Consider the following 23,021-nt stretch of genomic DNA (forward strand, 5'->3'; position numbering starts at 1 on the left):
TTTACTGTACTATGCTGATTCGCCTGAAAATTCTCTGTAAGGGCTCACTCGCAAGAAGCGCCTGCAAGCCCTCATCTGCCTGGTGCTCAGCACCTGGCAGGATTTGTCCCTAGATGAAAGTAATTTCTCAAGGGACTTGTGTCTTACACAAAGAGACAAAAGTAAACATACTTTTGGATTTTGTGTCTGTATGTTTTTGTATGCGCACATGTGTGTGAGTGTGTGTATATATATATACGTATATATATATATTTAGTATATACAAAAGCAAATTCAGTCAAAATATATTTGTCTTGCTGGTCAGGCTTGTTACAGCAACCTACAAGAAACATTAGCTTCTCTGATATTTAATTATGCTATTATGTTTGCACATAAGCTTAAAAGTCAATACAAAAAGCAATACTTTTCCAAATATTATCTGCAGGTAAACCGGAAATATTAACTATAGTGATTAGAAGTCTGTTTCCCTATTGACACTACTATAAATCTTGATATAAGAATAATTTTTTCATAAAAGCACATCCAAACATAGTAAGTGATAAAATACCAGATTACTATTTGAAAACCATACAGTGACTCGATATCTGGGTTATCCTTTGCAGCAATTAGGCAATTCATTTGGCATCTGTTTGATTGTATAATTTAATTTCCATATAAACAGCATAGTTTAAAAAAAGACAAAAGCTAGAATGTTTAAAGCTAACAAAAGATACAGTGACATCAGGTTGACATTCAAAAATTTCCTTAGCAAAATGACCAACAAAATTTTGACTTAATACAGTGCATATAAAGTTTTTAGAACTAAACTTTTTAAATATTATTTGAATTTAGCAAAACATGAGCAAGATTTTAATATCAAAGTGCTAAACAGTACTGCCTTAGAAGTCACTGCAAATAAACTGTAAAATAACTCTGCTTGTGATTTGACAGATATTTTATATACAAATGGTTAATAAAAAGACACACGCACACACACACGCACACAAATATAGGTATATACATATATATATATACAGATTATATATATGTATATAGTTTTCCAACTGGTGTATCTGAGTCAGTGTGAACACCCCATTTAGTTATCATGTGTAACAGGGCTCCCATGAGCTGGCAGTCATTGCAATAAATACAGGCAAAGCCATTACAATATACCATGCATACAAACATTTATACAAATAAAGACACTATGCAACAAATTATTTCATATTAATATGGCATCAACAGTATAAACATACAAAAAGGAGTACGAACACGGAATGTTTAAACGCAGCCCACTATATCCTTCCTAGCACTTACATTCATACTATTTTACAAGACTTGCTTGTTCTTGAAAACCATCTTCTGTCTGTTTACTAACTAGTCGCTTATGTTAGAAGTCTAAACCTGAACTATCCCTGATGCTGACCCTGTATGCTCCAACCTCTACTTACTCAGATTTCCTTAGCTAAGGAACAACTGAGCTACAATTGCTCCCGTGTCTTCCACATACATTTGTCAATAAGTCGCGCTACATGGAATCAAGTTTGGAAAACTCGGTCGGGTAAGTTAGTGCATGTAATTTTCTCACTTGATTTCTTCCGTTTGTTTTCATAGTAAAATAAATTAGTTAATAAACGAGACTTAGTAAGACAGCACTTTAAAAAATTGCACTTGAACATGGGAGCTAACAGCCATTGTCATTTTGCTATATTTGATTTGTATGAAATGTTCAATTGAATGTACTTTGCTAAAAAAGTGAATTTTTGTTTAGATTGTGCTGATGTATGTGCCCTTGATGCAGGAAGTATGCTAAAGGTATCCTCACAAAACACATACTACCCTGGCAAACAACTATTTGCTGTTCTTGTTTTCAAACACAGCTTCTACAATTGTATTCCTCATATACCGTGAGGTGTTAAACAACAGATTTAAACAGTCATGTTAACCTTTTACTGCTGCTGGGATAGCATTGTCCAAAAGTGCCATATTAGCCATTTAAAAAACCCAAATCACACAAAAGAAAACAAAGAACACAACCCCAAACCAGTAAGCCAGTAAGTTTCAGGCCTCCGGTTGTAAGGACAAAGCGCCAGAAAAGACCTCATTTTAGACTCGGAGCTGCTTTTCTGTTAAGTGAGGGCAGAAATGTTAGCTGTAAGTCACGATCCGTTTGCCTGCTCTGGTGGGCATTTGCCTTTCAGGAGGGTGGTTTGACTCAGAAGGGTAAGGTGTCCAGAAACAGCCTGTCGATAATGGAAGGGGCTGGCACCAAATCTTCCAGTTTCAGGTAAAAGATGCGCTGCAGTCCCAGTGTGCAGAGAGAACGCAAGTCAGCCAGAACACCCAGTACCTTCGGCTCTGCAGACTCGAGCGGTTGTCCTTTGTTTTGGCAACTGAAAGTTAAGTGATCTTTCAAACTGCTTGTGATCTTGTTGCATAGCTCTTCCACTTTCTTTGGTTCTTTTAATCCATGTCGTTCTGCAAAGCGAGAGAAAAACCACATCAGCACCCCTACCACAAATTGAGAGAACTCGTTTTCTTCCGTGTGACCCAAATCCACACTCTGGTACTCAAAGCAAAAAATGCTTTGAAAGTATAAAATTTCTCAGAACAGTTGGGGTTATACGATGTCAGTTAACCTTTCTGCCACACAAAATAAGAGATGGCAAGTGCCCTTTTCTCTTTAGCTGCTAAAATAGGCAGCAGAGATGCTCAATTATGATTGAAATTCTAGTACAAGGAGTCCAAGCATCCTCCGATCTCGCATAATTTTCATTATATGAGACAGAATTAATTGGGTGATTTTCCAGCAAAACTATCACAGGAGGTGTTTTGGAGATTTCCGTGCTTCCCCACCAGTTGTGAATGCTCAATAACTATGGCAACCATTATTTATTCAGTGAATTCAAGTGGCGATCGATATCCTTAGCCAGCTTCATCAGCGCCGGGCCTAGAATTCCACCAGGAATTTGCAGACACGCTTATAAGAAACTAAAGGCACCTTACCACCCTTTGTTATTTTGATCAGCTGCTGCTTTTTAGTTTATTCATCTTTAAAAGGTCTAAGATAAAAGAAGCCTGGAAGTTAACTATTTTGCTTTGAATGAGCAATGCCTAAAGGGAGAAGGCAGCTGTGTTATCCATCACCAAAACCTCGGTGTTCCTAGAAGGAAGGGGAGCTAGGGTTTGTCCCCCTTCAAATAGCCTTTTAAAATGCTACAGCCATGTTAAACACATCCACAGTTCTTTAAGCATAAGTAGAATGAATCAGATTTGTGATTCATTAAAAGCAGGCTCTTTACTGGTACACGGAGAAAGATAATTTTGTTCTGTTTGCTATCAAGATTTAGTGGATAAATTCATATAACATTTCAGAACAATTAATTTTCTGATGTTTTGATTTGCCTTTGACTTTAAATTCACAGGTAAGTAAGAACTTGCTTTATAACAAACTTATAATCATTTACACATGAAATAGAATAATACCGGATAGGGCAGTCTAAGAAAATGCAGGTTAAATTAATTTTAACCAACTAGACATATAAAAACAGTGACAGCAGCGGACGAGGAGTAATTCATGGCAGTTCTCGCGTTTGATGCATTTGAAGTCGTCTGCCTTGCCTGGCCCTCTCCCCCACCCCTGGCAGCCACGTGCCATATTGTGCCCATTGCCCCCAAGTCTTGTTCCTCTGCTCCAGGAGGAGCGGGCAATAAGATACTTTCTCTGTCCGTCCCCTAACGAGCAGCGAAAAGAGTACAGTTTTCTTTACTTCCAGAAGCAAGGCGCAGCGGTGCCTTGCCCAGGCATGTGTGCACAAACTCCTCGCTGCCTCCCCTCACCGCCTGTTTTGGCTAGATGTTCTTGACAAACCAATAAAACAGACGGGATTCAATGAAGGCAGTCAGAAACGAAAAGGCCTGATTTTCCACTGATATTCACCCATTTCAGCTCCTGAAGAACACTAGTTTGGGATCAGAATCAGAGATGTGCAGACGTGTACGTCTCTGGCCAGAAGCGACTGTGCTCTATCATTTAAGTACCATCAATCTGCCCTGTTGCTTCAGAGCAACACTCATCCAAGCAGTAACATCTGCTTCAGACATCTTTTTCACCTTGCAGGAATTAAAAACCCTAGGTATTCTAAGTGCCTTGTTTACATTAAAACACGAGGAGTCAAAGAATATTTAAAGCCTTTCCAGTAAACGGTGTATAGTGTAATTATGTAAGCCTTAACTATACAGGTCACTGAGAGTAAATACTTAGGCAGATTCTGCCATTAAAAATCTTGGCAGATAAATATTTTATACAGATTTGAAAAGCTGTAGGGTTTTTTTTTTACCACTAGCCTACTGAGAGAATCTGCAGGACATTAAATTAATCTTGCAGTCTTTGAAGAGTTCCCATCTTTTAATCTGTTTTGAGGTTGTTTCCTGGCTTGTAAGTGAAGATATCTTTATAGATCTAGGGAGCTGAAATACTAGAATGGGTCCAAAACCTGACTACAAATTAGCAGAGCACATTTTTAAACCAATGCCTCAGTAGGTGTGCACCTTGCTGCAGAGCATGGAAAATTATCTCTGGCTCTGGAGCATACAGCAACGTTGTTAACATTTCCAGCCAGAACTAAACAGTCTTTGACTCACACTGACAAGTTCAGAAGGTTTCATGAACAAGTTGTGTCTTTGGTGGCTAGCCATGAAACATACTGACGCAAAACACAATACGTGCAAAGATTATAATATTAGTAGCCTTACTTTAAATAACAAAATCATCAACATTCAGAATTAAAACATACTCTGTCCTTAACCTGCTCTCCGGTGCTACAATATTAAAGCAGTCTCTGATAAACCAGGCTGTCCTCTCCTGCATGAATTGCCATGCAACAGCCTTAGCTACTTGCAAATCTCTACAAAGGTAATTCCTCACAACTGGAACTGCCTCACTGGAAGAAGGGGTTTTCAGTCTCCAATCCCTAAGGCATCCCTTGCGGACTCATAGAAAGTCAAAGCCGTCTATGTGGAAGCCCTTCCGCTAGGAAAGGGCACTGCATGCACTGGCATTGCCATCGCAGTCTCTGGTGTTAGCATCCGACTAGTTTCTGGGGAACATACCAGTATAAGAAACAACCCATCTCTGAGGTAGAACTGAGGAGTCTTGGGTCTAATTTTCTCAAAGATTTAAATTTAATAGTTAGGGTTCAAGTAGCAGGAAACACATTTTCTTGCCTTTTCCACACGACCAGTCTCATTTGAGCAAAGAAAGACCCCCCAGTCTGTCTCATTCAGCCTAAAGGGAGCAGCACAAGGCACCTGTGGTAAGAGTGTGCACTGGCACTGAAGCTGATGGCCTCTAATCATTCGCCGTCTTCCACAGGATGTTCTTATCCACATGGGAATGATAAGGCCAAGATTTATCCCAGGAAGTCAAAACCAATAGATTTTCTCTAACTGATTGAGGAGGTGTGTAAATATTATTGTATTCAGACTTTCTTATAATGACAATTAAAAAGGCACCGGGTAAAGTGAATATAGGATTTCTCAGCCTCGTGTTTTAGGGCACCATTGATTTTTGCAAAAAAAATGGTGATTTATGGCAAAGATGCTCGCCATAAGCCTGTCAAAATGATTCATCGGAAGTCTTGTCTCTAAAGCTCTGCAAACTTAGCAGCTCATCCTGGCAAACTGAACGCAGCAAATTTTTTACACCTTTCTCCTTTTCCCAGGAATCTCAATGCGATTCTGTGCTATAATTACGCTGTTGAGCAAAAACGTGATAGGAAGAAAGTAAGAGAGCAGGAAAACCTGTCACCAGCTGTGCTAGTCCTTCTTTCCCTACACGGGGAAGATTATGCCAGGGCTAGGCAGACCGAGTGCTACCTTTACAAGAAACACCTCTCAAAGAGCGCAAGTATTTCAAAGACCTTGAGTATCTCAAAGACCCTTCAGCTCTGTGCTCTGTGTCAGGGTGGGTCAGTTTTAGCCTTAATTCATTCTGAGGTGTCAGTCCAATCAGAAATGCAACAGATTTACGCTGCGAACTTAAAATAGGCCTCTTGATTGTCTCGGTTTCAATATAGTTATCTGATTTTCTCTTCCCCCTTCACAATCCTCTTCCCCTTCTATAACTCAAACAAACACGAGGCTCAGTTGCCTACAGCTTTCTGCCTGTCTCATGCACACCCTGTTACACAGCAAGATTGCAATTCGGCAGATCCAAGAATCTCCTTTCGTGTTGCAATCTGGCCCGTGTTCATCCTGCCTAACTCTCAGGCACTTCTCAAGGGTGCCCAAGCTAGGAGCGCAGACTTCTTGAGCTCCTCCTAACATCAGTAGAAGGATGGGCATTTCTAGAAGATGATTATGACGATTTTAAGTGGACTGAATCATCTTTTGCAGGTGCCCTGTATTCTCTATCAGCTGTGCAAGGTACTTGAAGCTAGATAACCTGAATGACCACACAGGACATCATAGTTTGCTCCCTCCTTTAAGAAAACCACAACGTAACACAGAGACTGCTGGTTGCTGCAGGAGGAAAGAGTTCTTGCCTCAGCAAAAGGGTAGGAGGGGAGAAGGAGGAGTGAGTACTTCACTTTGATGCTGACAGTGTTTCCCTCGGCGAAGTGGCGGGGGGAAGGCAGACAATGCAATCTGGAGGGTTTTTTTTTTTATAACTGGCTCTCCTACACTCCTCCAGTCTGCCACCTGCTCGTATGTAGACCCAGCACACGAAGCACCCACTCTGGAGGATCCTGGCGATAGGACTGAAGGATATCTGCCGCTGAAGAGAAGGTGAGCCTCCCTTCTGTAGGGAAGTTGGACAAACTCATGTTCAGAAGGGAACTGCAGCAGCCAGACCCTTTTTAGCCAGACCAGACTCCTTACTATTTCTTGGTATGACTGATGGTGCTAAAAATTGTGTTTGTAAACTAGAACAGAAAGCCCAACAGCAGGAAGACAAACACAAACTCACAATTAATTGAAACCTCACAATATTCTTCAATGTTCTGGTGCCAGTCTAACAAAGCATTAAGAGTGTGAATAAGCCCAATATATACAGTGGCTCTGGGCTGGTCTGTAACACACTTAAAATAAAACATATGCCGAAAGAGCTTGGCTGAATGAGGGCTAGAATGCTCTGTACCCAGCAGTATCCCACTGAGAGTGTCAAGTGGGCAAAACAATAATATTTTGATGTGGATAGAGAAAGGAAGAGGCAGAGAGGAAAAGAGAATCATCGAGAGAGAGAGAGAAAAAACACTAGCAGTTTTAGAGCAGGCAGAAATTTGAGGCTAAATTAGAGCGTGCCCTTGAGATGATCCGCATTGGAGTCTCAATCTTTCTATTTTGACACTGTTTGTTAGAAAAACTGTAAAGCAGAGCATTATAAATGGTCATTTGGGAAGTTAAGGAAGCATTTTCAAGAATAGGCTGAGCTAATATCTGGTCTACTCTGCAAAGCTTCATCATCAACACTATCCAGTCCAGCATGGAGCGGTTGTGCGGGAACACTTGTGATCCACGCAACACACTAAACTGATAGAAATCATCCATGTGGAAATAAGGACAGAACTTGTGCCAAGATGACCAGCATTTTCTTTCCACGTTGGCACTCTTCTTTAGCTCATTAGATCCTACATCCCAACAGAATAAGTGATCCAAAGAAAAAGAACAGGACAGAACTAATTTCTTGCTTTCATGGGGATGTGGGGTGAGTGTCATGGGTTGTTTCCTAACTACTTTCTTCTGGCTGATGCTCAGAGTGCCGCTGATGTGCTCTGGAGGAAGTTGTGTCCAGCCCTTCTTAACCAACTGAAGGAAGTAAAAAAAGAGAAGAGAGACAGAGAGAGGAAGATCCTAAAGGAGTACCTTAAAGAAAAAAGATGTGCTTTGGCATTGCAGAGTTTTAAGTTAACTGTTTGCAAGCCACCCACAATAAACCAAATGTCACGTCTTTCATTCTGAGTGCTCTTTCAAGCTGATGTCCTATCTGAAAGGACTTAAAATTCAGCAGCAACCCGACATGATGCTTTTCCTTCTAGGCGACATACTGCAAATTCCCAGGAAACATAAAATAAACAGGAAAAGCACAAATATATGGACTTTCTAATGGATTATACAATGCAAAATATTACAAAATCTTTTCCTGTTTATTTTATGTTGTGCATACCTCTAGTTTTACGCAAAGCAAGCAGTGAATTAGCGAGTATTGTGATTCTCGCTAGGTCTCCTGTTGTTCTCTTCAAAATTACTAAACTGAACAAATGGTCATACTTGCCTATAACCATGCATCCTACGCTGTGACCTGCAGCTGAGGTTGAGATAGGACATGGAGCTTTGCAGCTCCAAACAAGTCAGCAGGGTTAGTTAAAGGGCACTAGAACTACTGGGTCTGTTACTGGGGAGCCGATTTGACATCCCAGAATGAGAGAACAGCCTTCAGTATCTTGGGACACGGGGAACAGTGGAATGTCTTCTAGACTCCAACACTAATTTTTACATTTATTCCCTCTTGCTTCATTGCGAGAGAGATGGCAGTTCTCCCTGTCACTCTTGGAGAACAGACATGCAAAAGAGAGTAGCGACTTCTCTTACTCCTTCAGCAGTACTGCCGATGACTAGTATACAAGAGGGTTTGTTTTCTAAGAGCACGTCTTTGTTTGGGCTATGGAAAGCACTCATGAAATCAAGAAGAACAAACAGGTCATTCATTATTCCCAGGGGCGTTTTTCTTTACCTGGAGAGACAATTCTTGAATTTGGTGCTACCTAAGATGCTGTACAGTATTAAAACAAGCTATGACTATTATACAACACTGGGTTGTTGTCTTTTTCTTTTTTTGGTGACCATCAAGTCATGAAAAGTTGACTAATGCAAAATAAAACTGGAGCAATTTGTGTAATAATGAAGAAAATTTTGCTCAAGCCAGCATTTTGGTTTTGCAGTGTTGCTAATAAAAGCAAATGACTAGGTTCACAAAAGAGAGCTTTCCTGCTCCTTCCTATCTTGCAGCCCAATGACATGGATATCCATATGGGACATGGGAGATTCATGGTCAGATTCCCTTCCTGTTGGAATCAGACCAGAGACTGGGCCTTGGGTGTCCCTCTGAGCACCAGCTTGTCCCCAAATCATCATACACAACAGCCATCTTGCAGCCCGTGAAATATGTCAAATGGCCTCAACACGAAGGACAGTGATACTCAATAGTCGGATATCCTATGTTCCCAGAAAAGGTCACTCTCTTTTGCTCTGACTCACAGAAAGGGCTTGAACCAGGGTTTGCTAATTACCCATTGCCTCCAACAGTCCATTCCAGGAGAGAAGAGTACCTTCTCCAGAGATAAAGAATGGCACCTAAAACACCCACCTAAACCTAAGCCAAGCCTCAAAACAATGCTTAAAAATGTTCAACAGCTTTCAGATTTCCAAAATTTATCTTTATTATTCTTTCTCTTTTGGTGGGACTAACTGAAAACCAGCGCATGGCTTGTCATACTCAAACTGTAGGAAGAAGACAAGAAGCCATTTCTCATGGGATACACCACCAGAGGCAAATCTCAAGGCTTTCCTGAATATAAAATTTCAACATACTATCACTGAGAAAGTCTCAAAAGAACCCTGCCCACCAGCGTTTTGTGCTGTAGTGCTCTCTTAGCCATAATTACCTGATTTCCTCTTTCAGGTTTTTTTAAATATCGTTCATCATTATACAATACCATCCATTTTCAGGTGACCAAATTTCTGTCTGAGTCCTTAAGTTAGCTAGCTGTCCTTGGAGAGCTGAAACCTGTGAATATAAATCACTAGACACAGGAGCTTCGGTCTAATTTAGATCGCATGAAAGTATACTCTGTCCTTAACAGCAAATTGGCAGAGATATATGGCCTCATGAAATAAAAGAATATGCAGAAAACTACATTAATTTTAAGCACCATCTCATACAGGTGAGAAAATCAAGAAAAGCTTGACAAATACAGAAAACCTGAAAGCTTTTACGGACAGAAATGCTCTCCTTTTAAAGGCAACAGTTACTTCAATTTGCTTAGAAACTTTGGGAAGACCAGCACAATACAGCCAACTCCTGAAAGGGTTGTTATCAAGGAAAGGAAGAAATGTGGGGTGTTATCAATTAAAAGCTCTTTCTATTAAATATCTTAGGGTGACCTGAGCAAGCCGCTGGACAACTTTGACTCTTTATGTAAGGGCAAGCAAACAGTGTCTAACCGAACAAAGAATTACCATGTTAAAACAGGGCATGGGTTTGTAAGAAGAAAAACTTTTCTTCCTATACAGTAGCTTTTTCTACATTCACGTAGACAGCTTGCTGGGAATCCTGTTCATCGACCTGCATCCTCTCAGTTTCCAGGAAGATAATCACGAACAAGCTACCTGTGTCTATCTAAAAAAGACATATCTAATACACAGTAAATAATCTAAATCAATGATATGTGCTATATATATGTAAGCATATATGCCTGTATGTAAATATATATGGAGCGAAACAGCACCTGTCCTTGATTTATAGATATGTAAATGCATACACATACATATATACGTTGTATATGTATATAGTTATGTATACACATACACATATATATACCTATTTATAATACATATATGTAAGTATGCATGAACACATGTCAGTGGACGTTTATATACAGGAGTAAAAAAATAACTTGGGAATGTTCTTTCTCACTTTAACATATCACTCATTTTGAAAATTCTTTCATACAGAAAATACAGGAGTAAAAAAATAAGTTGGGAATGTTCTTTCTCACTTTAACATACCACTCATTTTGAAAATTCTTTCATACAGAACAAAGCAACTCCAATGAGTTGTTCTGGTCTTAAGGGTTTTATCAAAGAAACTAGAATCTGGACCTTAATGTACCCTTTCCAACTACAGAAAAAATGAACAGAAATTAATTAAAAACCTGAAAATGCTTTTCTTAAGAAGCAGAGAGTTAATGCTAGAACACGTAACTGTTCACCCAAATGCCAGAAGGAAGCAAACTCTGAAGCCAAAATCTTGGCCCCGCAGATGTCAGCAGGAAAAAAATTTATAGTTTTTATATTTGCCTTTGAGCGTTTTACCTCAGTGTTTCCCTAGCATCATCTCATCCCAGGTAAAATAAAGACCGCAGGTGATATTGTTGAGGCCACCGCCTGCAAACTGGTGGATGCCTGAATCGCAGGAGGAAATCAATATCCATCCCAGTGGTGCTTATAGCATCCCTGGGAAGATCAGCTCAAGGCACGCTGAAGCCCTGTCTCACACTGACAGAACAGTTGCACCTTTATACTACCAGCTTTTCTGAAATGAGTGTGAGGCGCTCAGCAGAGATGACTGCTGCTCTGACTGCTGCCGTATGCTTGTCAGACACCCTTACTCCCAACCCTTCCTGCTTCCCTCAGCCATGCCTCTTCAATTGCGAGAAGCCCAAGGTACGCAGCGTGTACTTCAAGGAGCTCTGTTCGTTCAGGAATGAGAAAATTACACTTTATAAGGTTACGCTCCCCTGTTTTGTACTTACTGGCCAGATTTGGCAGATTCTGACATCGGTTTCCTGCTGTTTGCCCCAGCAGGCAGAAGGGGTGATATGGTCACATGCACACCCAGAAGAAGATTTTTTCCTTACTATTCTGCAATTTTCTCTCTCAAAAAAGCAGTACATGGAATACCTACAGTAGCTTGGCTACCACAAGCAGCCTGCCTGCCCTCGTGAAGCGCTCTTTCTGGTCTAGCTCTCTTGCTGAGAGGTGAGCTATACTAGCTGTACGGCTTCTAGCTCTCGAGCTACCCTGATATTAGTATTCCTACACAGAAGACCTAGCTCTGGTCATTTCATTAGGCTTTTCTGGGAATTCAGCAAGTATTTTGAATGTTTTTGCAGGAGCTACACAATTTGCTTGGAAGCAGTTTGCTTTTTAGAGACTATTCCAAGAAAACAATGAAACCATGAAGAAATAGAGAGTTAGATTACGTTTTAACCGGGATATCTGATGGCCTAATGTTAGTCCACAATTTCAGTACGGTCATTACCATGCTTCAAAATCATACTCACTTGACCCTGAATATAGCTAAGTTAACTGAAATCGCTTGAATCTACATTAAAGCAAAGCACTGGAGTCTGAAGCTTTCTATTAACAAAGGAGCACTTACCTGTAATCATAGTTAGAGCTGATAAACTTGCTAAGGCTGGGATATCAAGGTTAAGGCTCTTTAAGTTTAAGGAAAAGTCTTTAATAGAGTCGAGCCACTCCCCAAATCCACGAAGGCACTGAAGTCTATGAAGCACAAGTCCATTGCAGAATACAAACTTATCCTCAGCAGTATCAGACCTCAAATAAAAATAATTGAAAAAATTATAAATGCATCTTCTACTTTACAGCAAAATGCATAACCAGTATTGAAGTGTCTGTCATTTAAAATACAAGGTATATTATCCTGAGACATATGTGGGCATTCACGTTTGACAATATGCTTCTCCCTTGGGGCCAAAGTACTACAAACAAGCTTCTATGATTGCTTACTTCGTAGAGTTATAGGCCTGAGGTTAGCTGTAGCATGTGGTGTAGACTGTCTAATTAGTTAAGATTTCGGTCCTGCCCAAAGGCATAAACAGAGAAGACATTTTACATTAAATACTGTATGTTTGAACCAAAGGAATAAGTGAGTGCATTTTGAAATACAAAACTAATAAAAACTGGAGAAAGAAGAGATTCTGCAACTCTCAGCATTTACTTAGTCTCATCTGCATTTTTCATACTGTAAAAATTAATAAGGAAAAAACAATGGAAAATACATGCAATAATGCACCACAATACACATAATATCATAAAGTCTTTTATGTGAAAATCGGTGTGTAAGAGAGAGATTACAGCCCAGCTCTCCTTCTGCTCCCCATTGCCAATATCCCTGTTAAAAGCCGCATGCAAAGATCATTTTCAACCTAAAGAAACAAGGACATAACTCAAATCACCAGTTTGGAATTTCCCCAGTCCCTGAAACTGGTTTTGGTAAAATGTCTTAACTAGTGCTAGACTGACAAATAGCATTTCACTCTATTAAATGACTTTGTATTAAGAAGAAAAACAAGATTTTAACTCTTCATCCCTTTCAAAAACAGATGATAAAGATGTGCATGTGCAAAAGAAGGGGGAAACGGAAAAAGCTTTCATACTGAAGGTGCTTTTCTATAGTTTATGCTGATGAGTACGAAGCAAACTTGCTCAAATAGCACCTGAGGATCAATTTCAATTACTATGGAAGAAGAGGATGGGGTATATCAAACAAAAAGATGCACACTAGCGAGACCTATGCTGTCTTTTTAAACCACTTTCTTATTTTTTCTGCAGTGTAAAACAAATTAAACACCTTATCCTGTGGATTCAGACATTGCTGATGTTTTGTGGGGGTTTTGGTACAATTGACAATGTTCAAAGATATGGCCATATTTATTCCTTAAAAAATATTTAGATAGATGATTTTTCACATCAGCTTAAGAGGAAATGAAATAAATAGTTACCTGATGGAGAGTCTTAGTACAAACAGCTCCAAAAAAGCTGATTCTATGAGTAATGTCTGATCTTCTTTTGGGAGGTCAGTAAATCCTGGGATTTTTTCTGCCCAGCCTCTAGATATGTCAATGGAGGCAGTCAGAAGATTATAGAACTGTTGTACATGTTCTGCATCTGTGCCTGCAGCAGCCTGATCAGTGGAACAGTACTAAAATGAAAGCCACAGAAAGCAACGTTATATGCATTTAAGGGCATTCTGAGAAAAATACAGCACTACCTGCCCGACAACATTTCCTTCTGTGGCAAAGCTGGTATAATTATCAAAGGCATAATAAGTAGGTCTACATTATCTACCTATTTGGCTACCTACAGGCGTTTTGCTATTCAGATGTATATTGCAAAAATATTTCCACATGTATAGAAATCGTTTAAAACTTATAAATTAAATATAATACTTATCACGTTTCACAAGTACCTATATGCTATTAGTAAACAGAAACAGAAACCTGGTGAGTAGGATAATTTCCATCACATTAGAAAAGGAATACTATTTAACTTACTACAATTAAACACTTTTCCCATTGATGAATTTGTCTCAGTATGTCCAAAATGCAGATTTCTTCCAAAACCTCTCAAACTGCATTTTATCTGACAGTGATAGAGACATGTAAGATAAATCATCTTTTATCTGACACATGCAGCATCGCTTCATTTGAATACAGAATTGCTTCAAAGTAAAACAGCTGCCCCATATCACCTCTTATCCTTCAAATGGAAGCATTTAAGGTTCAGGAGAACCTATTATCCTGCTGATGCGGCCATAACTCTTCCAGACAACCATTCCACAGCCTCAGCTTGCTCAGCTTCCCCGTGACCCTCTGACAGCTCCCTCCCCGCTGTCTCCTGCTTCCGCATCAGTGGATCCCTGTCACTCCCGTGACACTGCTCGCTCTCTCTCGGCAGAAAATACAACAGGAGCTTTCGTGGCTTAGTCTGATTCTGTGCTTGGAAAGGGCTGCTGGTTTTCTGAGCAGGAGCTGAATAATTTGAGATTTATTGTAACAACATCCTCCCCATCAGGCATCTTACGGGTTATTTCTGGGAGAGGCCTCATACCAACTCTCTCTCTGGGACTCAGCCAAGGAAAAGTCGGGGTGGTCTGCATGGCTGAAAGAAGTATGCACGCCCTTTGGAAACAACTTTCCACATGCAGTTCGGGCTTGAGTCCGTCAGCCTGAAGGCCTCCCTAGCAACTCCCCAAGCCAGAGTGGAAGCAGAAAGACCCACATCTCTTTCCCGATCGGTAACAGTGGGCTGGCAGCCTGGGAGGACCTTATCACAGGTATGCCACCTGAGCTGCAGATATCACCCAAGCTGCTTACTGCAACCCAAAAGTCACCTCTGTGCAGGGAGAGGTGGGAGAGAGAGGGTGAGAGAGAGGGGGAAGCAGCAAGCAGAACTTCTCGGGTAGGCGTCCTGTTCTCTGCCTGTCCTAGTTCGAGCTGGTAAGGGATGAAGGACACAGTGTCAGAGTCGCTGATTGACTGGAGAACCATGGCAATCCTAGAGACCTGTGGCTGTATCTGGGGTGCTGGTGCTAGTCCTGAATGACTCTGTTCTGCTTACCCAATACTACCTACACGAGTTACTCATGGTAAGCTCCAGCTCACATCCCTAGTCAGCTAGTGAAACACGTGCGATCCCTCTTTTAAAGTTCACGTGGAGACAAATTCTGAACCAGCTACTCCGAAGGATCCTGTGACAGTGAAGCAGGTAGAGGCCAAAATACAGAGAGGATGGGGAGCTGCGGTAGAAACATCTGTATGCTACATCATTTACCTGTTCAGTCCCCCATCTGAATGGAGCAGTTGAGGATGCTCAAGCAGCATGAACTAACTACTCCTGGCACTGGACTGCAATAAGATGCGGCAGGGTGATTAGTGGGTAGAAAAAGATCATATGCTTTTTCAGAGACCTTGCATGTTCTGGACTCTCCTAAAAAGAAGCTGTGGAGCAAGCCAAGACAGTGTGCGTGTGAGGAGATGGGCTTCTCCCATTCATGGCCTTCAGCTCCTGAAGACTCTGGGAGATGTGCTTTGCTCCACAAAAGGGGCTGAGCTATGACTCCTTTCTACACAGGGAAAGCAAACAGTCTCATGGAAACTCCTGCCTCACCATAGGTACTGTTAAGGCAAGACACATTCTTGATCCTTTGAGCAGTGAAGAGGAAGGAAAAGAAAAGGAAAAGGAAAAGAAAAAGGTACTACCCTAAGTTCATTCTAAATGTAACTCATCACAAGTCAGTGTAATTATGCCAGGAATTAATTTGTTCCCAATATTTATTAGACATTCCTTCGGCAAAAGTAAGGCAAAGTTTTAACATTTTCTAATGAAGCTGAATGCTGCATTATGTCACATAACTGTGAATGCTACAGTGCTGTATACCCCACGTGGGATACTTAATTAAATTAAATGCATCTAAAAAAATTATAACCTGTATTTGTTGTTATAGTTTAGCCCATGAGAGCAATTTTAGAAGAAAGGTAAAAAAATTATATGGAATTGTGTAATTTTTAGCTGCTGTACTATGTCACTGCTCGCTACAAAGAGTTAGCACTTACAAAGAATAGCTAAAATAAAATATTATTTACTTGTAACAGACTTATGAGTATGTAAGTAACCATAAACAATATGTATGGTTCTGGTTTATGCACCAAAATCTGTGGGTTTTTTCCATGATTATTTCATTGACAAGAAGTGATATTTGACCTAACTTCTGACCAAGACAGCTGGTAAGCCTGCCCTTGGTCAGGAGGCCATAGTACAGAAGGGCTCGGATCTGCATTTCTTAACCTGCCCTGTGCAAACTGGAGGCACGCCGGGGGAAAGCCAGAAGACAAAGCTCTGCCTTGCTCCCTTCCTCAGAGCTCCTTTGGGAATTAAATGAAACCCGACTGCTGCTCAAGGCGGGGTGTGCATGTGCAGCAAGCAACATGAACTTGTACGGTCTATCTGAAAAGATTCGGAAAGCCTGATGTTGGGGAGCCTGATAGCACGATCTCGTTCTACCCTTTGCCTGCTTTCATCAGACCTTCATCAACTGCTACAGCTGCAAAAGCCTAACAATAACTTCTCTGCACAGAGGAGAAGCTATGCTTGTTTTTTCCAAAAGCCCCGGTATTTGCTTAATTTTGTGGCGGGGGGCGGGAGGGGGCGGATTATTACCTAAATGCTGCACTCTCCTTCCAAAAAGGCAACAATTCTATTTAAGTTGGCGGCTATTCTGCATGAATAAGGACAGCAAGATACAGGGTCTGTTTCTCATCTCACTTACTGAGAAGTGTAAACTCATGGAATTGTATCAGTAAAACAGGTGTGAGACCAGACTGCGGCCCTTCGCCTTTAAGGAGTTCATAAACCAAATTCTCTTCCTAGGAATTGCTTTTTGAAACCAAGTACCTAAATATACCATTGCTGTGGACTGGTAAGTTAAAACCAGTGCTGAAATGAAAAGTGGCCATGTTCTGATCAGAACCGGTTCCAATCTGTTTTAGTTTAAAATTCATAGCTTATGTAATTCATTTTTGGTTTTGCTTTTTTGGGTTTTTTTGTGTGTGTGTGTGTAGGTTTTTTTGGAGGGAAGGGGTACACATTCCTCTCTGAAACTCTTATCAGTATTTTTAAGACGATCAAGACATTATGGCATGTAAACATGAAGACCATGCTAAACATTAAGGTCATGTCTGCAGAAGTGTTAGGACTTGCTCCAAAGCCAGGTTTCCAGATCTACCCGTTCGTGGTGCACGGCAGGGTCACAGCCTAACCGAACGCCCCGTAAGTAAGTCTTTACAGGTACAGGATTATTCTTCAAAGGGATTTTTTAGCATTGCAGTGTGTTTACTGCATCTTTCATTTAGTTAATCTCAGTTTTTACACAGCATTTGTTTCTGATCTCCCTTAACTTTCCAAAAGAAGTATAAGGTTTATGAAAAACATAAGAATCTATTAATTTCTTTTCGCATATTTTTGTCTTTTCAGTACTGCTGAACATAACAGATCATGATATATTTTATTGTAAAGAAAAACTTGGATATTAATATGTCCGAACAGATAATCATACTTAATCTTTTAGCTTCCAAGACTAAATTAATTTACTGTCAATCATATGCTTCCTCTAATGTCCAACAGAATTGTTCAACAATTAGATCTGTGGGCTGTTTTCATTAAAAGAGAAATAATTACTGCAGGACAGAGAAAAAAGTCACATAAAAATACACAGTTTTCATTCAGTTTTTTGGAAATGCAAAAGAACTTTATGTCTATAAATAAATAAATACATAAGGTTAGATATCGCTTTCACGGCCTGGCTATTATATGCCTGTAATTCTGTGGAACCCAGCAGATTTCTGTCAAAGAGCACAGCTCTTCACACACCTCGGTAGAATGACCCCCTGAGACATTCCAGGTAAGTTAAAACACATGTAAATATGGCTAATGTATTCTCCCCCTTAAAAGGCTGTCAGATATTGAACAGCTAGATTCTTCGTAATAATTTGGAAAATTATATGATTGCATACTTACAGATTAGCTTGAAAAAAAGATGTTGCAGCATGCTTAAAGTTGCTAAAGATATATGTAAGTATATTCTAAAATAGAACAATGTATTTTTTATATAACTACAATCAAATATCTTTTAGTATTAAATATTACTTAGCAACAAGTGATACATGGCCAATGTAGATGTTGTCTGAGTACAGCTGTATTTTTTACAGTCTCAGATTTAATCATATTTCATTAAGGGGAAGGAATTTGATCTTGTTTTTCCCTAGCTGTATTTTTTCTTCTCCTATATCAACCTGCCTAAAAATCTATTTAACAAGCCATTTCCATGCTGTATTTTAATAATTATAGAAGAGTTTTTTAAGCTTTCAAAATATTCCATGAATATTTAAATGGTGAATATGACACATTAAAAAACAAGGTTACAAAATATATAATCTCTGGTAAAGCTTTGCTGAGATAATTTTTTAAAATTTTGATTTTAAAAGGTTTGTTTTACAAATGTAAATTTTACTGAAGAAATATTCGTGCTGGGGCATCCAAAGCCAGACCCCCATTTAAATAATGGCAAAATTCCTATTGATTTCAATAGAAATGGCCCTATCCATCCAGTGTTACTTTCCGCAACCCTTATATCTGAATATTAAGGAAGTGCTGTTAGATTTTAGCCTTCAGAACCTGGAAATTAAGATACTGGACACATGAGTACTGCTCCTGAGTTTGGTAGATTAATCGATTGTATTGTAATTGCTAGTGTTTTGGCACAGCCTTTTGCAAGAATACTACTCTGTTTATCCACACATTTTTGCTTTCACTCAGCCGTGGAATATACTGCAGATAACTTTGTGATTGAGATCCTCCCGATGAAAAGTTACTAACACTAATTCTACTGTACCTCCTTTCCCCTCATCGTCCACCTACCATGAAAAGACATGGCTGGCTGGGCAAATTTTTACCCTCATCCAAGTTTCACATTTGATTTCATTTTAGCAAACCGGCTGGTAAGTAGGAATGCAGTTCACGAATCATTTCTATGTGGAAAACAAACGGGCCAAGAAAAGTGAGACATACTCTTGAATAGTCAAGCTCCCTGGGCGTGGAGTCGGTTAAAGCTCGTACAAGGGCGTTCATCATGTTGATGGGAGGAGAAGGCGGGGAGGGCTGGGAGGGTTCTTGCTGTAAGGGGCTCTTTGGTTTGGAAGGCAGCCGACCTCTTCTCCCTTTCAGGCTGTCGGTACGGACAACTAGGTGAAAAAAAAAGGGGAATCAGTTGTGAAGATACCAGCAAACAATGGATCAGAATGAACACCTGCTTTTCTTATGGTGGCCAGCCCGGCAAAAATAAGAGCATTCTCCAGTTTCAGCACATGCTCTTGATGCCTTTGATTGCAAAGGAACACAAATGATACCAAAATTGCGTCAGACCTATGATTGTAAGCAGCAATGGAGCTGCTTACTTAAAGCCCAGCTGTGTTCCTAGTGTTCGTGCTTTGTTTGCAGCACATCTCTGCGCCCCTGTATGTGTGCCCAGGCACACACACACACACAGGGACACCCTACTGCTGAAAGAAAACTGAATGTGAAAGACAAATTCTAACGTTCCTACTACTGGCGCACCTTTTAAATGGCAGAGTCGTTCATTCAAAGTAATTTTAGCTTTCCTGAAGCATGTGAAAAAATATGGTCATGCTATGTAGGTTATATTATCCGTGTTAGTATTTGCAATGGGACTGCTCACACATTATTACTCACATGCTTAAATATTTGCAGAATTGGGACTAATGAGTTGATCCTGTTTCCATTTAAATTAATTGCAAATTTACAATCAGCTTATGGGAATGAGACAAGATGCTATGTCAAAATGCACACAACGCAGTGCAGCCCCCGGTGAGATAACAGGGGGAAGCCAACAGCATTATCGAGCAACGTTCAAAGTTAATAAAGGAGACATTTTGGCCAGTGTCAAATTATCCTCTCGTGACCTTGCTGTTCTTGAACTCTGGGGTCTAAAGTCTAAATATGATAATATGGGTGAAAAAAAGAAAATCAATACATTATTACACAAATGCACATATTTTGGAGTAAGTTATGAATCCCATCACTGTAAAAATTCATTGTAAAGGCATCCATGTCCACACACACACACAGAGATTCATTAAACGTAGTAGTTCAGTGTCTGGGATAATAATAGCAATAGTCCTTACCTTCTTTAACCATGCCGACGCTGAGACACTTCTGAAACCGGCAGTACTGGCATCTGTTACGACGTCTCTTGTCCACTGGACAGTTTTTATTTGCCAGACAAACATATTTTGCATTTTTCTGAACTGTTCTCTGCGAAAATGCAACACAAAAACAGTAAACCGATCATTTCTTGAACAACTTAGAACCTGACAAAATGTGTTTTAATTACAACATGAAAAGCGACAGTGCAATTCATATAATTAGATAAAATTAATTTCCTAACACGCTAGCCTCCAGGAAAAACAATTTTATTAGTGTTAGCTGCTGACAATGAAAATCATCTAGGATTGTTCTGAAGCAAGTCTCTGGAGACAGGCAACTTTGAATGATAAAATCATATCTGAAATTACCAGGTCATCGCATCTACCTTTGGGGATTAGATTATCTCCGCTTTTAATATCCCTTTGGGAACAATTTTCTACTTGGTTCATTCCCTTGATTATTGCTGACCTTATTAAAATAAAATCAAAATGATCTGTGATGTACTTCTCTTGCTATCGCTATTGTTAGTCAAATACCACAATAACTGGTTTGGTTAGCCATTAAAATCATCAGGGAGAAAAATAAAAATACCAGAAACCCCTACAAAATATCTTTAGTTAAATATTCTGGGAAAGCTAACCTGACCTGTGAAAAAAATAGACAGAATTATACTGTAGTTATATACATTTAATTAACTCTAAAATGATCTTAAAACGTTACAATAAATTTAAGATTTGTAAAAACCTGGTAAGCTTTGGCAAAATGTAACAAATATTGATGTAAAAATGTATTATGTGTTTCCATACTTAAAATCAAAGACACATCAATAAATAACACAGCACAAAAAAAAGACATTAATAGGAAAGACATCAGAACAGGAACAAATTTATCAGCTCAACGTTCAATATTAAATCTTTCACTGCAATTAAATTAATGGAAACATGTTATTTCATAATTTGTGTTCCTTTGCAAATAACAGCCTCCGTGTACTAAACATAAGAGACACAGCAAATATTGTCCATTGTGCTTTAGAGCTGAAAACTGTTTAATTTTGCAGAATAAGCTCTAGATACTGCTCCCGGTCAAGGATATGCTATTGATTTCCACAGGGGCAGGATCGGGCCCATAAGAGCTGCTATTTCCAGGTTATTTGTGTTTCCTTTTCTAACTATATTTAAATAACAAATGAGTTTTACAGGAGATGTATATTCTACCATGTTGTCAAAGGGTTATTATTAAGTAACATTAGCAGCTCTGTATACAATAAAAAAAATGTAGTAAGCCTTCCCCCCCAGCTATTTTTGGACTATTTTTGTTCCCATCGTATCTTTTCCCAGAAAAGGGGTACGACTGCTGTCTTTGCAGGAAGGAATATACCGTATCAACCCCAAATGTACCAAATCTTAAACCTGCTGCCCAGAACCTAAAAGTCTGTCCCAAATTCTTCACTAAAACAAGCTAACTCTGAAAATAATGCTGGAATCTGAACTCAGTCTGTTGAAAGGAAATGACGAAGCGCCCAAATCTAAGAGCAAAAAGAGGGTATTCAAATCTTAAAAGCATAAGCACCAAGTTTCCACTGAGAAACTGCCGTGTGTAAGTTACTCGTGTTGCAAAGCCTTCTGTGTTACAGAGCGGGCAGCGGGACCCTGTGCAGTGCTTAGTCACTGCTCTGCAAGCAGCTTTCCACCGGTGAGGACTCGCTGGCCTCCTGAACTGAGAAGTAACGACCAGGCAGCAGCCAAATAAAACTAGAAGTGCTTGGGTTTGTCCCATGCGTGAAACCAGCTTCCTCCCTGCAGCCCTCCCTCCTCACCCCGACCGCCCCAGGACAACAAACGGCACTGCTGCAATCAAGTAAAATGCCAAGTGGACTTCATGATTTCTGGATTTCTTTCCTCGCTTAAAAATTAGGTTTAATTGGAATGAGTTACTGAGGTTGGATATATTCCAGGTGAGTTTCGCTACGGAACAAATGCAGTTTATAGCTCAGAGAGGGGGGACCCATAAGCCCCGTTGAGGGCTGCTGGCAGACCAGGGACGTGGTTTGCCCAGCTCACTGCCACGGCCCTTTCTCAGCCGAGACTGGCTGATCCTTTTATCCTACAGAGGGCTTGCTTTGGCCTTCTTCAAACACTTTGGGTGGGTGTCCATCACGCCCTGCTGGGGGGCTCTGAGCTCTAACACAACGCCCCCGAGCCCCCGGGCGAGGACCAGGAACGTACTGGGTCAGGTAGGGAGGGAGAGGGGGCTGGGGGAAGCGCGGAGGGGAGCAAACCGCAGAGCTCTCACCTTGAAAAAGCCCTTGCAGCCCTCGCACGTCCGTACCCCGTAATGCTGGCAGGCGGCATTATCCCCACAGACGGCGCAGGTGCCTTCCCCGGACGAGGAGCTCCTGCTGGGCGGAGATGGGAGGCCGCTGCTGCCGCCGCCGCTGCTCTCACCCATCAGGCTGGAGGTGGCTGCGTTGAGGCCGAGCGATGAGAAGGCTAAGGTGGCTGGTCTTTTGGCCAGGTGAAGCCCGTAGGAATGGCTCTCCATGGGTGTCTGGCTGGCGGCGGGTCTGTCGGAGCCCAGGGGCAGGCTCAGGGAGGCAGGGTCGTAGCACATGTGGGCGGCCGCGGCCGGCGTGTGGGGGGGCGAGTGCTTGAAGTGGAAGAGGGGGAAGCGCGGAGGCACGGTCTTCATGGGGGCAGCGTCCATCAGGTGGCCAGGCGGCAGGCAGGTCTGCGTGG

At 40.7% G+C, this 23,021-nt stretch overlaps 1 protein-coding gene across 1 annotated transcript in view; it reads right to left on the minus strand.

The window, feature by feature from the left end:
- Positions 1-272: 272 nt before the first annotated feature.
- Positions 273-23,021, minus strand: part of NR4A3 (nuclear receptor subfamily 4, group A, member 3) — a 23,179-nt gene continuing 430 nt past the window's right edge. Inside the window, 6 exon segments of the mRNA XM_009587888.1 lie at positions 273-2,457; positions 12,143-12,321; positions 13,509-13,708; positions 19,132-19,304; positions 20,265-20,394; positions 22,579-23,013. Of these exon segments, the coding sequence (XP_009586183.1) occupies positions 2,195-2,457; positions 12,143-12,321; positions 13,509-13,708; positions 19,132-19,304; positions 20,265-20,394; positions 22,579-23,013 (1,380 nt within the window). The 3' untranslated portion in view covers positions 273-2,194.

This window comes from Fulmarus glacialis, unplaced genomic scaffold (genome assembly GCF_000690835.1).
Source record: "Fulmarus glacialis isolate BGI_N327 unplaced genomic scaffold, ASM69083v1 scaffold11401, whole genome shotgun sequence".
NCBI lineage: Eukaryota > Metazoa > Chordata > Aves > Procellariiformes > Procellariidae > Fulmarus > Fulmarus glacialis.